The sequence below is a fragment of the Panthera uncia genome, assembly GCF_023721935.1.
Source record: "Panthera uncia isolate 11264 chromosome E2 unlocalized genomic scaffold, Puncia_PCG_1.0 HiC_scaffold_20, whole genome shotgun sequence".
NCBI classification, from domain to species: domain Eukaryota; kingdom Metazoa; phylum Chordata; class Mammalia; order Carnivora; family Felidae; genus Panthera; species Panthera uncia.
The window spans coordinates 24,764,645-24,780,663 of NW_026057589.1; the positions used below are offsets into that span (position 1 = coordinate 24,764,645).

At 63.7% G+C, this 16,019-nt stretch overlaps 3 protein-coding genes across 5 annotated transcripts in view; 1 reads left to right on the forward strand and 2 right to left on the reverse strand.

The window, feature by feature from the left end:
- The window catches only part of RNF166 (ring finger protein 166), a 10,085-nt gene extending 2,278 nt beyond the window's left edge, over positions 1 to 7,807 (reverse strand). Inside the window, exons 1-6 of one of the 3 annotated variants that reach the window (XM_049622750.1) lie at positions 7,524 to 7,807; positions 6,355 to 6,480; positions 2,378 to 2,534; positions 898 to 1,010; positions 452 to 566; positions 259 to 366 (exon numbers count right to left, since the gene is read on the reverse strand). In XM_049622750.1, the coding sequence (XP_049478707.1) occupies positions 259 to 366; positions 452 to 566; positions 898 to 1,010; positions 2,378 to 2,534; positions 6,355 to 6,480; positions 7,524 to 7,678 (774 nt within the window). In that variant the 5' untranslated portion in view covers positions 7,679 to 7,807. Of the gene's footprint in view, positions 1 to 258; positions 367 to 451; positions 567 to 897; positions 1,011 to 2,377; positions 2,535 to 2,714; positions 2,815 to 6,354; positions 6,481 to 7,523 lie in introns of those variants that run through there. The other 2 variants (XM_049622751.1, XM_049622752.1) reach the window with 2 other exon arrangements.
- Positions 7,808 to 7,878: 71 nt separating this feature from the next.
- On the forward strand, positions 7,879 to 15,502 carry CTU2 (cytosolic thiouridylase subunit 2). The gene is made up of 15 exons (XM_049622748.1): positions 7,879 to 8,017; positions 8,626 to 8,709; positions 10,976 to 11,054; positions 11,230 to 11,289; positions 12,353 to 12,413; positions 12,918 to 13,027; positions 13,152 to 13,447; positions 13,517 to 13,652; positions 13,809 to 13,940; positions 14,408 to 14,499; positions 14,602 to 14,696; positions 14,780 to 14,909; positions 15,023 to 15,089; positions 15,187 to 15,245; positions 15,388 to 15,502. The coding sequence occupies exons 1-15, from the start codon at positions 7,953 to 7,955 to the stop codon at positions 15,455 to 15,457; spliced, it is 1,536 nt and encodes a 511-aa protein (XP_049478705.1). The 5' UTR covers positions 7,879 to 7,952; the 3' UTR covers positions 15,458 to 15,502.
- Positions 15,489 to 16,019, reverse strand: part of PIEZO1 (piezo type mechanosensitive ion channel component 1) — a 54,430-nt gene continuing 53,899 nt past the window's right edge. Inside the window, 1 exon segment of the mRNA XM_049622744.1 lies at positions 15,489 to 15,972. Within this exon segment, the coding sequence (XP_049478701.1) occupies positions 15,723 to 15,972 (250 nt within the window). The 3' untranslated portion in view covers positions 15,489 to 15,722.

Consider the following 16,019-nt stretch of genomic DNA (forward strand, 5'->3'; position numbering starts at 1 on the left):
GGGGCCAGGGGCGGGGCTGGGTTGGAATGGGGCGGGGCCGCGGGCAGGGGCCAGGGGCGGGGCTGGGTTGGAATGGGGCGGGGCCGCGGGCAGGGGCCAGGGGCGGGGCTGGGTTGGAATGGGGCGGGGCCGCGGGCAGGGGCCAGGGGCGGGGCTGGGTTGGAATGGGGCGGGGCCGCGGGCAGGGGCCAGGGGCGGGGCTGGGTTGGAATGGGGCGGGGCCGCGGGCAGGGGCCAAGAGCGGGGCTGGGCACCTACCACAAAGGTGTCGTAGGAGAACTTGTGCCGGTGTAGCAGGTGCTGCAGGAAGTTGGCGCTCTTGTAGCTGGGGTCCCCCCAGGGCATGGCCGAGCAGATGGGGCACACCTGGAACAGAGGGCCCTGCTGAGGCAGCGCTCGGGCGGGAGCAGCCCCCTCCCCGGGTCCCGGGGGGGGGCGGGGTTCCACCCACCACGCGGTTGGGGTCGCTGCGATGGTTGTCCACACAGTGCTTCAGCAGCTCCTGCTGGTCCAGGTTTCGGGCGCCACAGTAGGGGCAAGTGAAGGTGGACCTGTTGGGGACGGCGCTGGGGCGGTGCGGGGAGGTGAGTGGGGGCCACTCCCACTGCCCTCCTGGGCCCTGCCCACCCCTGGGCACCTCACCCGGCCCCCCCCCTCCCCAGACTCTGGGTCCCCTCCCTTCGCTCAATGTGGCTATGCCCCTGGGAGGGCATCTGTCCAACCCTGGCCTTTCTGGGGATGGCATTCACCTGCTGGGAGGTGATTTGTGAGCCCGCGTGGCCCCTCCACAGAGGGGACACAACAGCCTCTTCTGCCTCCTCAAGGGACAGCAACACGGGCCGGGAGCTGCCCCCACAAGGGCCAGGGGCTCTGAGCACTTGGGAGCAGGGTGCTGACCTGGGGATGGGCTGGGATGTGGGCACCACGGGGACGAATTTGGGGCAGGTGGCCATTTGCTCCTGGACCTTCATGCAGGAGGAAACGTGCACCCTCATCTTGGCCAGCGTCACCTAGGAAGAGGGAGGCAGAGGAGAGGGTCGGGGTCAGGCTCCAGAGGCTGGGAGGACAGTGAGCAAGCAGGCCAGTCCCTGCCCCCGATGCTCGTGGCCCAGCAGTGCTGCGTAAGCAGCGAGAGGCTTCATTTAGGGGCCTGGTGTCTCTGCTGGAGAAGAGACACAGACTCAGGACACCCCCCCCCAGCAGGCGCTCACGGCTTCAAGCCATCCGGCCACCAGCCACCAGTCAGGAACACACCTCAGCTGGGATCCCTTGGGGGCTGCAGAGGGGCAGGGGCAGTCCTTGAGGAAACCGGAAGAGCATTTATTTGGGGAAAATAGCCCTCATAATGGAAACTGACGAACAGCGTTCTCTTACAGACAAACGTGATAGAACTCCTTACCAGACTGCACCGAACCCAGCCACAGCACAATCTCCTCAGCCAGGCCCGGGTCACACACTCTGGCCAATGGGGGACACCCGGCTCAGGGCAGGGAAAAGGGGCCTCGGCGGGGATCGAGCGAATGACCGCAGAAAAGGAATAAGCACGGCACCGGTAAAAGCCACCAATCGTGACCCCTTGTCAATGCCCAAGGGCCGGGAGGAAAGGTTTCACAAATGGAAAGCTCGCTCACAGGACCGAGGGAGCAGCGAGGAGGGTGTGAGCACCCACCCCTGGGCCAACATCCCACCCAGCTGTCCAGGGTAACAGGAGAAGGGCCTCCAACGGCAGCCTGGCTCCCAGCTCTGCTCGGGCCGCCACCGTGGCCTGCGTGCGTGGACACATTTGAGAACACGGGGGCGAAGGGCAGGGCCGCTGCACACTGGAAACGATGGGAGGGCCCTGCCTGCTCTCTCTCGTAGCGGGGGGGGGGGGGGAAGGCCTACCTGCCAGGGAAGAGGCCAAGGAGCCTCACTGCAGAACCCAGGGTGCCCAGACCCTGACCTTTAGAACAAAGCAACCCGGGGCCGCTTTTTGTTGTGATAAGTTGGTACAACCTGCCGAGCTGAGATTAAAGTCAAAACCCGTTCCTGAGGTTGGGCCGCTGGAAAGGCAGGCCAGGGTGGGTGACAAAGGCCACCGAGTGCCCCCCAGGGCTGGGGCGTTCAGTACTGGAGATGCTCCCTTCCTTTAGGCCTGGGGCCCGCCCCCCCCGGCCTGCACTTCCCCAAATCAGCCACACGACCACAGAAGACCCGGGGCCAGGCAGCAGGGGGTGGGGAGAGAGGTGTGGGGATGTGGCCAGCCGGCCGGGAGTGGTGCTGTGGGGGAGGGGCGGAGCAGTCCAGCCCGGTTCCTCTCTGTGGGAGAGTGGAACCCGAGCCCGCAACCGCCACCGCCCCGCCCCGGGAAGGCCCTGGGGGGTCGGGAGGGGGGTACCTTCTTGTTGCAGCCCCTGCAGGGCGCCTTGTAGGATGAGAGCTGCTTCTCCACGTGGGCAGCCTTGTCCACCTTCTTGGGGTCGAACGGCAGGCGGCACAGCGGGCACAGTGGGGACGGGACCTGCAGGCACGGCTGGAGGCACTCCCCGCAGAACCTGCAGCGGCAGGGGACACCGGCCTCAGCGCGCAGGGCAGCTCCCCTCTGCCATCAGCGGCGCGTTTCTGGCGACGGTCACTTCTGTTCCTAAATCCTACTGACCCGACGGCTGCCCTCTGGCTAAAAAATGAGCCCAGGTCCCCTCCCAGCTGTGGGCTTCTGGGGCCCGCCGCCATACCCAGGATGCCGGTGCAGCAGTGGCCGTGGCTCCCCAGGACCCGTGCTGGCCCCGCGGCACCGGGCCCAGCAAAAGCCCCAGCCGCGGTGGGAGAGCTCAGCCTGCCCATCTCACGGCCATGTGGTGACAGCGCCTCGGCTGCTCTGGGGACGCGGGGGCAGCGCAGAGGGCCCTGGAGACACTCCACCCACAGAATTCTCAAGAGTGAGATCATGAAAAGTTCTGGGAGAGGAAACCGCAGGGCTCCAAGGGCCAAGACTCATTGGACGAGGCAGGGCCAAAGCTGTCCAGGTTGAGTGTCACCAGCCGTGGGACGGTGCCTGAGCGTGGCGACAGAGGGGCCTTGCTTAGGCTCTTGACTGCTGAGCAGGGATCCTCACGGCCCTGGGCACGCACTCAGGCACCCGAGGCTCTTTGCAGCCCTCAGCTCCTGGCACTGTCCTGGAGATGCCACATCACGAGGACAGCCAGGGGACACAAACGTGCTTGAGTCACGGCAGCAAGCCCTGTCCCCCCACCCCCTCAGTGCCGCCTGTCACTCAGGCGGGAGGAAAGCCAGGCAGTGGGAACGCCGGGCTGGAAGACAGCCAGGGGGGCAGCAAGAAGGAACTCGATCGCAGGACCACATCGGTCCAGCTTCTTAGGAAGCGCCGTGGGGACGGCTTAGCCGTGATGCCGAACCAGAATGTGCAGATGCTGACACAGAGCCGCCACAGCCCCAGGGGAGTGAGCGCTCAGCCCCGAGAAGGGGCCAGGCCCACACCCACGAGAAACTCTGCAGGGCATCAGGGTGAGGCCAGCTGTCCTCTCACCTGTGTGCACCCTGCAGGTGGGGTGGGAGGGACACGGGATGAGAGGGCTCCCCTGGGTACAGATCACTCCGCCGAGCTAAGCGGTCGGCATTCTCCCACCTCCTTCCCAGGAAAAGGCAGCTGAGGACTCCTGCTGCCCAGGGCTGGGCCGTCCTCCCACACGCTGGCATCTGGGGCGCCCCCCACCTCCCACCCCAGCTCATCAGCATCTGCACTCACACTGTACGTGAGAAGGCCCGGCCCGGCCTGAGGCCAAGAAAATTCCCAGCAGCCTTTTCCCCACAGCACCCGCCCGTCCCTTACCTCAACCGGTGCGCGCTCCCCAGGCACCCCTGGCAGGCGTGTAACGAGGCGCCCACCCGCCCAGAGCTGGCGCTCTCGCCGCCTCAAGGGTCTGCTCAGCCTAATGGCCGAGGGAGGACGCCCTCTTCACCCAGTCACTGGAGGAGAGCCCAGCTCCCATCCCAGTGGGGGCCACGGCAGCATCGCCACGAGAGCCACGAGGTGGAAACAAGCCATGTTGTCCGTGGGTGACGGACACACAGACGTGTGAAGGTGAAGGAACCCAGGACGAGCGAAGGACTGGAGGACGCCGCCCCGGGGTGAGCCTCGGAATCACCACGCTCGGGACGTGTGGTGTATGATTCCGTTTGCGTGAAAAGTCCAGAACAGACCCACCCGTCACCCGTAGGCAGAATGTAGACTGGTGGTTTCTGGGGCGGGGGCGCCAGGGTCTGGTTGCTAACAGGGGTGAGGCTTCTTCCTGGGGAGACAGCAGGGGTCGAGGGCTGACGGGGGAGGACTGCTCGACACCGCACACTCCAGGCAGCCCTGAACTGTGCACATGAGACCGAATGTCAACACAGCTGTGAAACACGCACAGAAGGCAAGGCCAGGGGGGCACTCGGGACGAGCCATGACCACGTCGTCAGTGGAAGGCGGGGTCCAGGGCAGGCCTGAGGGCCACGACTCTGACGAGAGATGCACAGGCTGCGTGAAGGGCACCTCTGTGCCAGCGGGAGGAGGCGGGGAAGCTCGGGTGTCTTGAGAAGGCACGTGGACCCCGCCTGAACCCGGCCGCTCTCTGTGATCGGCCCGCGGCCAGGTGTCCACACTGACTGTGGTGTGCTGAGCGGCGACAGGCAGTGCCCGCCTCTTCCAAGGAGGTTCTGCCCGCACGTGCCCAAGGGGCCGGTGCCAAGGGGCTTGTCCGCAGACAGAGCCAGCCGAGGGGTCTGCTCTCCCACGCCAGACCCGCGGGCCCAACTGGAGAAGCCACACGGCCGGCACATGGGCTCCAGCGGCACCTGCGATGTGTCACTCCCGCCCCAGCCTCCCGCACGCGCTGGTGTGCCAGGATAGGCCAGTGTCTCAGGGGCCCAAGAAGGCAAGCAGGCCGGGCCCTCAGGCACCCGGAGCTGTCCTGAGCGGCAGAGCCCAGCTTCCACAGCCTTTTCGGATGGTGTCGATGGCTCACGTCGTGGTCCCCACGTGCAGACCCAGGTAAGCACAGGCTCGCTGACAGCCAGGCAGGGACTCTGGGACTCTGCCCAGAGAAGCCTGCTCGCTGGTCTGGGTGCCGATGGGCAGGGGGCTGTAAGGCCCAGCGGTCCCCAGGGTCTCTAAGGTCACTGCTGTAAGAGCACTGGTTGGGGGAGGGGGCGTGGCTAAGAGGCCAGCCCGGGCCTGACCGCCTGGGCACAAACTCTGGCTTTGCCGTGACACTTGGGAACGCGGTCTCTTGTACCAAAGAAAGAATGACAGCACCTACCCCAAGAGGCCATGGCACACAGAGTACTCAACTCTATCATTCCCTGTGTCCACCCTGTCCATTCCCTGTGTCCACCCCGTGTCCAGTGTTTTGCTTTTTCTAAGACCTGTGCGCATGGGCTGCTGGTGAGGACACTGAGGTGGAAGGACCGACGGACAGCGCTGGTAAGAGAATGAAAGGCGGCCAGAGGGAGCCCGGGGCTGAGCTACCCAAACAGATACAGGCTGTCAGGGGACGGCACCAGAGGGTAATAAACAGCCATGTGGCTTCTGGTTCCAGATGTGACTTACTGCCCAGGATGTCCCCGGGGCAAGAGAAATAACCAGCTCCCTCTGGGGCTCCTGGGGACTTCTTGGGAGCTCTGCCACAGGCCTCACTGAGGGCCTCATGACCGAGAGCCCCCCACCGTGCCCTCTCCTCTTCTGTCTAGTGCTGCCCACACACGGCCACTCTCACCATCAGAACCTGTTTTGCGGAGGCAAACTGTTTACAGTTAGGTAGCTGTGCGGAAGAGATAACCAGACCAGCAGATCTTTTTTAAGGTGAAGCGTGAGCCTTTGAACCTGGGCTTATTTGCACACGTGCCTCTACGACACCAGAGAAGCAGCTGAAGAAAAGTCAGAGACAGAACAGCCAAGAAAACAAGCCAGCAGGGAGAGCTAGGGAGGAAGTCTTTTACAAAGAAACTGTAGCAGGGGCTCTGGCGGGACCACCTTAGACATAGGAGAGAGAGCTCAGATTCTGCCAAGAAGAACATGGGTCGGGGAGGGGGTTATAGGAGATGATGCTTCCGCAGCAATCCTGTATAGGGCTGAATTCTAAAGACCACATTTTAAGAAAAGACTTACTTAGACAAAAAGAGAGAGAACACAGATTTGTGCCCACCAGGAGACTGGAATGCTGTGGCTCAGGGCTGGGTAAGTGCTGGTGCCAGGGGGATGAAACCCAAAGAACAGGAGAGGCTTTCTAAAGCTGGTCCTAGGAGAAGCCTTACCGTTCTCTCAATCATGGACTAAAAAAATGCAGAACACATCTTAAAACACCCACCAGTGCTTACAAGAAAGGAGTCCTGTCCAGAGGCTGCCTCCGACAAAATGTCACAAGTGGCATGAGAAAGTAAGGCCCGGTGCCCTTCTCCGCAAGTTGGCCGTGCTGTCCTGGTGTGGGCAGGTGCCCATGCTGCCTGAGGAGGGGGTGGATTGTGAAGGCTTTCTGGATCCTGACGCTGTCCCCGGGTGATGAGCAGGCACACACGTGCCCCACAGTTCCAGCTCCGTCTTCGTGTCAGCAGCCTCCCAAGTTGGCTACCATTGGTTACAAAGTGCTCCAGGGGAACCTACGAGGCGGGTGCACGTCCGCCCAGCCCCCCCGCCCCCCGGGGTGAAAGCCCCAACTCCTCCATAGCCCCGCGTGCTGCCAACCAAGCCATCCGGACCCGCTCCCCGCCCTGCTAATTTCACTCAAGAGCTGTTCTATTCAGCCAGGAGAGAGTCGCAGAGTAGACCCTGATCTCGGCTCCCTTCCAACAAGGCTGGCAGCTCCGAGAAGACTTGAGCGCAGCTCTCAGCTGGGAGGAGAGCCACATCCTCAGGTTTCTGTTGCTGAAACACCCTGCAGGAGCCCACTGTAGGCCCTGGTGCAATCGGAAACCCTGGTCGCCCAGGACGGCCTGGCTGCTCAATGACGGTTAAGACTCAAGTTCTCCATCAAAACAAAAGAAAACATCACAGGAGTCCAAACAAGCCCCTCTCCTAACTTTAGGGGAGTCCTGTCCTCTGCAGTCAAGACAAGCAGACAGCGGGTCCGAAAAGGAGTTGGTAACAGAAACCACAAGACATTTATTTACAAATGCCCACCCCGGTCTCCGGTGGACCGGATCGAAGGCGACTGGCGCAGAGGTCGCCCGCCGTCCTCCGAGGACCCAGATAGGTCCGCGCAAGCCGTCAGCAGACCCCAGGGGCCCCGGGACCGGGCAGGGCTGCAGGTCGCCCAGTGCGCCGACTGGGTGGTCGGGTCGCCCGGGACTGGAGAGCAGGAGGCTGGGCCGGGGCGAACCCGGACGGCGCTGCGCAGGGAGCCCCGCGCCCCCGCCCGAGCCCTCCGCGCGCCTGGCTCCCGGGCTGCGCCCGGCGGCCGCGGGCCTCGGGCCCCTTCCGGGGAGGGCGCGGATCCCCTCCCCGCAGCGGCGTCCCGGCCCCGCGTCCTCCCGGAGGCCGGCGCACTCACGTGTGGCCGCAGCTGCCGATGGCCACAGGCCGGTGGTACACCTCCAGGCAGATCGGGCAGCTGTACTGCGCCTCCAGGCCGCTGTCACCGCCGGCCGGCCCGCCCGGCGGCTGCCGCTGCTGAGCCGAAGCCACCAGGCTGCGGAACATCGCCATCCCGGGGCCAGGCCCGCCGCCGCCGCCGCTGCCCCTGTTCCGGCCCGGCCCGGCCAGCTCGGAGCGTCACTGCCGCGACGGCGCCGCGCTGACGTCATCAGGGCAGCGCCCCGCCCCAGGCCCGCTCGTCTCGACCGCGGCGCCGCGGTGCTGGCGCCGTCAGCGCGCGCACCGCCCCCAGCCGGCCGAGCGCAGTCCGGACGGCGTCCTGGTGACGTCATCAGGACGCGTCTCCTCGTCGCCGCCGCTTACTACGGTGGGACCCAGCGCCGCCATGTGCCAGGTTGGCGAGGACTACGGGGACCCGGCGCCCGAGGGACCGCCGCCGCCGCGGCCTGGGTGAGAGCCGGGCGTCCGCACCGGCCCCTCTCTTTTCCCGGCGCCGTCTGCCCGGGGAGCTGCGCTCCGGGAAGCCAGGAGACGGCCGGGGGCCCGGAAGCCCTGGCGTCCCAAGCGGGGGCTGCACCTCGTTCGGCGGCACCCGGGGAGTGCCCGTGTAGACGGCGGTGAACACCCCAGGAGGGGGCTCCCTCTGCCACTGGCACTTGTAATTCTGGCCGCCAGTGCGGACGGCTCCAGCGCTGACCGAACTTTCCGTAGTCGAAGAGGAAGTCGGCCTCCCTGTCGCTTCCACGCACTGGTTCCACTTCTCCCCTCCAGATCCACACGGGGCAAGTGGTGGTGTGTCATGCCTGCCTTGGCGAGATTGACAGGGGGCCTTTATGTGCTTTCCTGAGCTGGCTTTGGCGACTAAGATACCCCCCACGGCCGTCGTCTTTTTTCATACTGGTAGTTAGGGTAAGGCACAAGCCTTGGCAGGTGTGTGTACAGCTGGCCCCAAGAACTCCAAATACGCCAGGTTGGGGTGAGAAACGGGCCGCCGCCTCCTCAGAGTCTGCCCGGAGGGAGGTCTGCAACCTGTGTTCTTGCCTCCTTCTTCCCCCAAGCCTCCCAAGCCGTGAGCTGAAGTGTGTGAAGTGCAAGGAAGGGGTACCCGTTGTGGTGATCCGAGCCGGAGACGCCTTCTGCAGGTGAGGCGTGGAGGTGGGTGGGAGGCAGACACGGGGTGACTCGGCAGCCAGGCTTGCCCCCATCTCTGTGTCTTGATCTCTTTGCTTTAAAGAGCATGTAATCACTTGTATTTCTAACGTCGCTCCCGGTGACTCTGGTGAGTGGGGGTGGGGGTATTGGTTTTCTGCATGGGCACCCCATAATTCTCCCATTATCCAGCTCTGGATTCAGTGGCAGGAAGGTATCTGATGGCTCTTAAGGGGGCCGTTGGCAGTGAAGATGAGGTGAGTTATAGGCAGGATGAGCATCTCGGGGCAGATTAGAGCATCCTGGGATCTTGGCCAGCTGCTCTGAGGGACACTTACTTTACTTGTGTGGGATGGAGGGAGGTTTGCAGCTTTCTTCAAGCTCTGAGGTGGGGGGGGGGGGGACGGGACTTTGGAGTGGAGCAGAGGAGGCTGATTCCCAGAGGACCTTGTTATGAACATGCTCTGTTTTCTCTGAAGCCGTCTTGTGGCCCCTGACTTGTCAGCAGTGAATCAGAGCTCCTCCAACACCTGTTCGCTTCCCCTGGGTTCACAGCTCCATGAGGGCAGGACCAGGCTCCTGGTTTATCTGCGTTAATTGCTGCGGACGTTTCGTGCTTTGGGTGGGAGATGAGCCTTTGTTGAATGAGTGACCAGCTCATGTTTTTAAAATTAGTCTCCAAGAGTCTTAGACTCTACTTTCCAGAATGTTCCAAAAGGGAAACTGAAGGGACTGAGCTTTTTGTTTCTTTTTTTCCCTAAAACTTTCTCATCCCCAGCCATCTTTTGGGAACCCAGTGGACTTGGTGTGTGCCACTAGAATATACATTTTAAGCAAAGACGGCAAGCTTTAATCACTTAGAACGTCAAAAAGTGACGATTGTTCCAGGGCACCTGGGTGGCTGTCGGTTAAGCATTCAACTTCAGCTCAGGTCATGATCTCACGGTTTGTGAGTTTGAGCCTCACATCGGGCTCTGTGCTGTCAGCACAGAGCCTGCTTTAGACCCTCCGTCCCCCTCTCTCTCTGCCCCTCCCCTGCTTGTTCTGTCCCTCTCTCTCAAATAAATTCTTAAAAGAAAAAATATTAAGAAGTGATGATTGTTCTAAACAGAGAAGAGGTCACAGCAGCTCCTTCTGGGCTGAGAGCGCCCCCTGCCTGTGGGCAGCGACAGGGTTCTCTTTGTGCCCGGTGAAGTGGGGAGTGAGTCAAGCGTCTGTTGGTTTCAGGAGTCTGCCACACCTGACTTTCTTGGGAGTCACTGCCCGTGGCTGGTCACCTAGGGTCCCGACATTTTATTAAACACTGAGTTGAGTTACAAAGGACCCGGGGTCAACCCCTCCTTGTGGTGTCTGTTCAGCGGTGGGGGTGGGGATTGCTGTAGACACTGATGTGTCTTAATGGGAAAAAGAAAGTAGATTTAGGGGTGCAGCCCCAGGTGTGGGAGCCACCTTGCTCCCTCTTTTCAGGGTGCTGTCTTTGACCCTGACTCCCTGCTGGGCTTGCCAGGGAGCTTTCAAATGCAGGTGCCTGGGCCTCACTCTGGCACATTCTGCTGTATTTGGCCTGAGTGATTCTAACCTGTGGCCAAGGCTGAGCACTTCTGACCTAGTGAACATGAGAACCAGCTGGAAGGTTTATCATGAACACACATTCCCAAGGCCTGTGGTTCTGAATGCTTTGATTCTGTAGGTTTGAAGAAGACGCCAGGACTGTGCGTTCGGCACGAGCTTCCCAGGCATTTCTGGTCCAGATGGGATCAGCTCATTGGGCCAGTGTGGAGCTTTGGGACGCCCCCACCCCACAGCCTGTTCAGGGCTCCCCCTTCACCCAGAGGGATAGTACTTCTCCCCGTGGGGGTCCCGGAAGGGACCTTCAACTCTGCTTAGGGGAGGGTCGGGCTGGCCTTGCCCTGCACTTTCCTGTGTCCATCTGTTCTGCCAGCCGGGCCCTCCTGAGCGTTTGGGGGTGCGGGTGGCACCGGGGCTGCGAGCCCCTCAGGCATCAGTTCACACGAGTAAGGGTTGCTGGGGACCAAGGGAGGCCTCCCTTGCAGTGTGGGGCTGATCGCGGGGCAGACCCAGCTGGCGAGAACCCCGTAAGCTTGGCTTCCCGTGGCAGTTTCTGGGCAGAGCCTTGGTCACGATGCTTCCGGTCAAAGCCGGGGAACGCCAGGCAGAGTCTCGGGCCGCCTCCCCGTCGGGCGAGGAGGTGGGCCGCGCGGGCAGCGCCACCACAGCTGCTGCTTGTTTGTGTTGCAGGGACTGCTTCAGGGCGTTTTACGTCCACAAGTTCAGAGCCGTGCTGGGGAAGAATCGGCTCATCTTTCCAGGAGAGAAGGTAGCGTGTGGGGTGACTCCTCTGTGGGGTCCCCAGTTGGAAAGCCCAGCCCCCCTGGGCCCTGGCTGTCAATCCCCGTGTCCCTTCCCACCGTCGAGCACGGGTGTTGGGGGGGACGGTGGACACGCTCCTGTTGGAGATCCGGTGCCCTCCAGCGACGTTCCTTCTCCCTTAGGTGCTCCTGGCTTGGTCTGGGGGGCCTTCATCCAGCTCCATGGTCTGGCAGGTCCTTGAGGTACATCCCTCCAGCATCTTCCAGGGGCCTTGCTGCTACCCAGCTAAGCTCCAGGGTCGGGGGCCCTGCCCCGAGGGGCTCTTGCCTGGAGCTTGTGGGAGCAGCCCGCCAGCAGCCGGGACAACCGGAGGGTTCCTCGATGTGTGTACAAGAGGTGCACGTGCTGGGGCTGCGTCTGGAGTGATCCAGCTCTGCCTCAGTTTAGTACTTTGCTGACCGTGTAGAGTCATTATCACCAGAACGGTGTCGCGGCACGGTGGAGCATCGCTCGGGGTGTTCTCAGGTCATGGGCTTCCCCCCGGTCCTGGGTGGAGGATGAGACTGTGACATAGGAGCAGGTGCCTTGGGGAACCCAAAAGGGGTCCGGCCTGGCGGGGGATGGGCAGCCTCCTTGAGAAGTTTAAGGAGAGACCCGAGTGAGCAGCGGGGTCCCCAGGTGGCTAAGTCAGGTGGGGAGCCAGAGTGAGGAAGGTGCTCTGGGTGCAGAGCTGGGCTCCAGGCAGTCGGCGGCCTGCGCAGAATGCTGGCCGCCTCGGGGGTCTTGACCCGGGCCTGGGACACACAGACCCTGTGTGTTCCCCTTGAGAGGTGCAGATTAGAGGGGCTGAGGCCATGGGGGCGGTCTGTCCTGGGGCCCCCGGCGTGGTGCGTCTGGTCGGTGCTCCGCTCTCGCGTCACGGCCCACTGAACCTGGCCTTTTGTCTGGCACCTGGTGGCCCCCTTCCCTCTGACTGGTAGTGCCTGGATTTTCTGCTGTTCCGTCGCACTCTTGGTGGCCAGAGGTGCTTGGGTAGGCCACTTCTCGGGACGTAGCCAGGAGGGAGGGACTGACTCATGAGGAGCAGGTCGTGCAGGGGCAGTGAGATACGCAGGCAGGCCACCTTGACCCACGTGGCCTCCCTGTGGAGCCTGACAGCACCTCCTCTGAATGGCCTGTCCACCCCAGGTGGGGGTCAGCACCGCTTCCCAGGGGCCCTCAGTCGAGGTAGAGAATGGTCTGTGCCGGGAAACTGTCCTGTGTTTTCTGGCTGGGGGGCTGAGCTCCTGTTCCTTTTCTCTCCAGGGCCTGAGTCGAGATTCTGCCAAAAGACTGCGTTTCGTGCCGGGGGTCATCTACGTGGATGGTGCGTGTGGCCACCCTCACCCCTACCCCGCTGCTCAGGATGAGCCCCACTCAGACAGCGGGTGCTTTGACCTTAGCAAGGCCCTGCTGGGGGCAGTTTTTGGAGACAGCACGCGTGTCCGGCAAGAAAGGCACGGTTGTTGTCTTACCACATCAGCTTTATCAGAGTCAGGCCAGAAGGGCCCCAAGTGAGACGGAGGGGCCCCGAGAGGGATGGGCGAGTTCGCTTCCCCAGGGCCCAGTAGCTAACCTGCCCCCCGCCTTGTTCCCTTGAGATAGGCTCCCAGGTGGATCTCTGGCACTGTGGTCAGTCATGCCTCCCCTCCCCACACCTCCCTGTGCCATGACCGTGAACCCACTGCCCGCTCTGAAAATGCTCCCCCAGGAGAACAGGTTAGCTGTTGTTCCTGCAGAAAAGCCGTGTAGGATGTCTCACACGGCATTGGCCCTGTCCCGTCTCCGGCTCTCCTGTAGCCGTGGCTCCTTCCCGCCTGCCGTTTTTCAGAGGGAGCGGCTTGTGGGCAGAGCCCGGAGGACAGAGCAAAAACTGTGGCTGAAGTGAAGCTGATCCTGCAGACCCTCGGCTTCCCGTGGCACATTGTCGCCTTGGAGGAGGTGGGCGGGCCTGTGTCTGATAAACGCCCCTGGAGGGTGGGCTCCTGGGGTGTACGCGAGGGGCCTGTTGAGTCGCGGCACGCAGAGGTGGGCTGGGCCTTACGCTGTCCCCCTGCCCCGGAAGGTGTTTGGTCTGTCGCCGTCGGTGCTGCGCTGCTCTGCCCAGGAGCCTGTGGGGGCCGTGGGGACCTACAAGGTGGCTGTGGATAGTTTCCTCCAGCAGCAGCACACGCTAGGGACCGAGAGGTCAGGGGGCAGCCCCAGCCCCGCCCAGGGAGAGGAGCGGCTGAGCCCGCCTGGCACCCAGGAGTCCCAGGACCCGGCGGGGCCACCGCCAGCCGCCCAGACCGAGGCTCTGTCCCGACTGTTCGACTCCGTGAAGACGCTGACGGCCAAAGAAGAGTTTCTGCACACCCTGCGGTAAGCCCCCCCGCCCTCCCGGGGTCTTGGCCTGGCTTCACCTGGACCCTGAGACCCTGTGCTCTCCAGGACGCACCTGATCCTGCATGTGGCCCGGACCCATGGCTACTCCAAGGTGATGACAGGAGACAGCTGTACCCGCTTGGCCATCAAGCTCATGACCAGCCTGGCGCTGGGCAGAGGGGCCTTTCTCGCCTGGGACACGGTACGCGGGTGCAGGCCTTTCAGGGACCCTGTTGGCCCCTGTCACTTGGAAGTAGTATCGAGAGCCAGCACCGGGGTCTCCCTCGCGGAGCAGGGAGGGAGGGACCGCGAGCCCGTCTGGTGGGGCTGGTGAGGGACGTGCTCCCGCCCCCCGCAGGGCTTCTCAGATGAGCGTCACGGTGACGTGGTGGTGGTGCGGCCCATGCGCGACCACACGCTGAAGGAGGTCGCTTTCTACAACCGCCTGTTTGCTGTGCCCTCCGTCTTCACCCCCGCCATCGATACCAAGGTGAGCTGCAGGACCTGGGCTGGCCCCCGCCCTTCGGCATGGGGTCAGAGGTCGCCGGCACCCCTGGGTGACCTGAGCCGCGTCCACACCGGCTCTCAGACCTCACTGTTAACAGCGGCGTGCCCGGCATTCTGGGAGCAGACGCAGGGCACTCCCCCGCAGTGCAGAGGCGGGCTGCTGTCCTCCAGGAAGAGGGGGTGTGCCGGGGGGCGGTGGGTGGCTGGCCCCCAGGTGCCTGCGTCTCTGGGAAGGGCTCGCCAGGTATAGGACGGGCAGGACGGATCTTGGAGAAATCTGACGGCACGATCTGTGAGAGCCACTGTTCAGCAACCGGGACGCTTCAGAAGCGGGTGCTCCGGCCGACTCCAGCCCTGACGTGGTGCTCGTGGGGGCCGCCAGCGTGAAGCTGTGGCCCCTCGGCCCGGCCTGGGGCGCCACTCCTGCGGCCCTCATCTGATTCCCCTTAGGCCCCCGAAAAGGCCAGCGTCCACCGCCTGATGGAGGGCTTCCTGCTCCGGCTGCAAGCCCAGTTCCCGTCTACCGTCAGCACCGTGTACAGGTGTGTGCGCGCGCGTGTGCACGAACACCCGTGCCGGGGTCGGGTTGTGGGAGCGGAGCCCCAGCCTGACCGTGCCTTGCGCCCTGTCTGCCACACCCTCAGGACGAGTGAGAAGCTGGTCAAGGCCCCCCGCGACGGCTGTGCCGCCGGCCCCCGCTGCCTGCTCTGTATGTGCACGCTGGACGTCGACGCTGCTGGTCTGTGTGGAGGGGGAGGGGCCCCGGCAAGTGGGAGGAGGGGTCGGGTCCCCAGAGGATCCTCAGCTTTTCTCCGCCTGCAGATAGCGCCACGGCTTTCGGGGCCCAGACCTCCGGTTTCTCCCAGACGCAGCCCCCCACCCCATGGGCTGGAGCACCCACAGAGGTGGGCGGCACCCAGGACCGCTGCCAGGGGGCTGGGCCCTGCGGGAGGTAAGGCCCGCCCCGTCCTGCCCCCACGGCCGGCCCCACGCAGCTGTCCGGGGCGGGGGGGTGACACTTCCAGGGCCCAACCTAGGTGGTCATGTCCAGCTCTGCTCCCGCAGGGAGGACTCCCGAGCCCGCGTCATCGAGCGGCTGTGCTATGGCTGCCGTGCGAACATGAAGGATGTGGTGAGTGGTTCCCGCCCACGGGTGGTGACAGGAGAGGTCCACCCCCGGGGCTCTGTGCCTCACGGCCCCTCACCCACGATGGTGCTCTCTGTCGCAGCCCTCCATGGACCTCCTGCCACCCTACATCTTGGCTGAGGCCCAGCTCCGCAGCCAAAGGTACCGGCTAGCCACACAGCTGGGGGAGCCCCCTTTGGGTGTGTGTGTGTGTGTGTGTGTGTGTGTTGGGGGGGGGGGGGGGGGGGGGTCCTTCTGGGCCTCTGCACCTGGCGGCAGGTTCCCAGCATGTGGCTTCCCCCAGGGCCTCGCAGGAGATCCAGGAGTATCTGGTGGAGAACGGCGCTGAGGAGACGCACACCGGCGAGAGCTGAGCCTGGGGCCACCAAGAGCCGGGGGCGCGGATCGCATAAATAAAAATACTTTTAATTAGAAAACCCTACAGTACTCGTGGGGAGGGGAAGGCTGGACGCCCCAGCCCAGCGTGCCGGCCGCGTGGGGCCCTCGGGGACCAGGAGGTGCCCTGAGCCGGGCGGGGGAGGGGCCACAGCTTCCTTCCTTCCTTCGTTCCGGCAGCAGCATCGGGGCCCGGCGGTGTGCCGGGCGGCTCCTTCCTGCCTGGGTGCGGGGCCCCGGCTCCTACTCCTTCTCGCGGGTCCACTTGATCATGGTCTCGGGCGAGCGGTACAGGAAGATGAGCTTGGCGTAGAGCTCCTCCTCCAGCTCCAGCTCGCGCGTCTCCCGCACCAGGAAGATGTCCTGGCAGAGCTTGAGGATGCGGTCCACGCAGGGCAGCTCCTCAAACATGATGGAGTGGGAGATCTCGCTGAAGAAGCCACGCACGAACTTGCCGATGACCAGCACGATGGACACGTAGAGCCCCATGATCCTGCCGGGCGGGGGCGGGCGGGGTGAGTCCCGGGCCGCGGAGGCTGC

Bases quoted from the DNA above. Each gene is read 5' to 3' on its own strand.
- CTU2 (XM_049622748.1), top strand. From the start codon at position 7,953: ATGTGCCAGGTTGGCGAGGACTACGGGGACCCGGCGCCCGAGGGACCG. The intron at 8,710-10,975 runs GTGAGGCGTGGA...TTTGTGTTGCAG, and splicing joins GCCGGAGACGCCTTCTGCAG to GGACTGCTTCAGGGCGTTTT. The intron at 13,028-13,151 runs GTGGGCGGGCCT...CTGCCCCGGAAG, and splicing joins ACATTGTCGCCTTGGAGGAG to GTGTTTGGTCTGTCGCCGTC.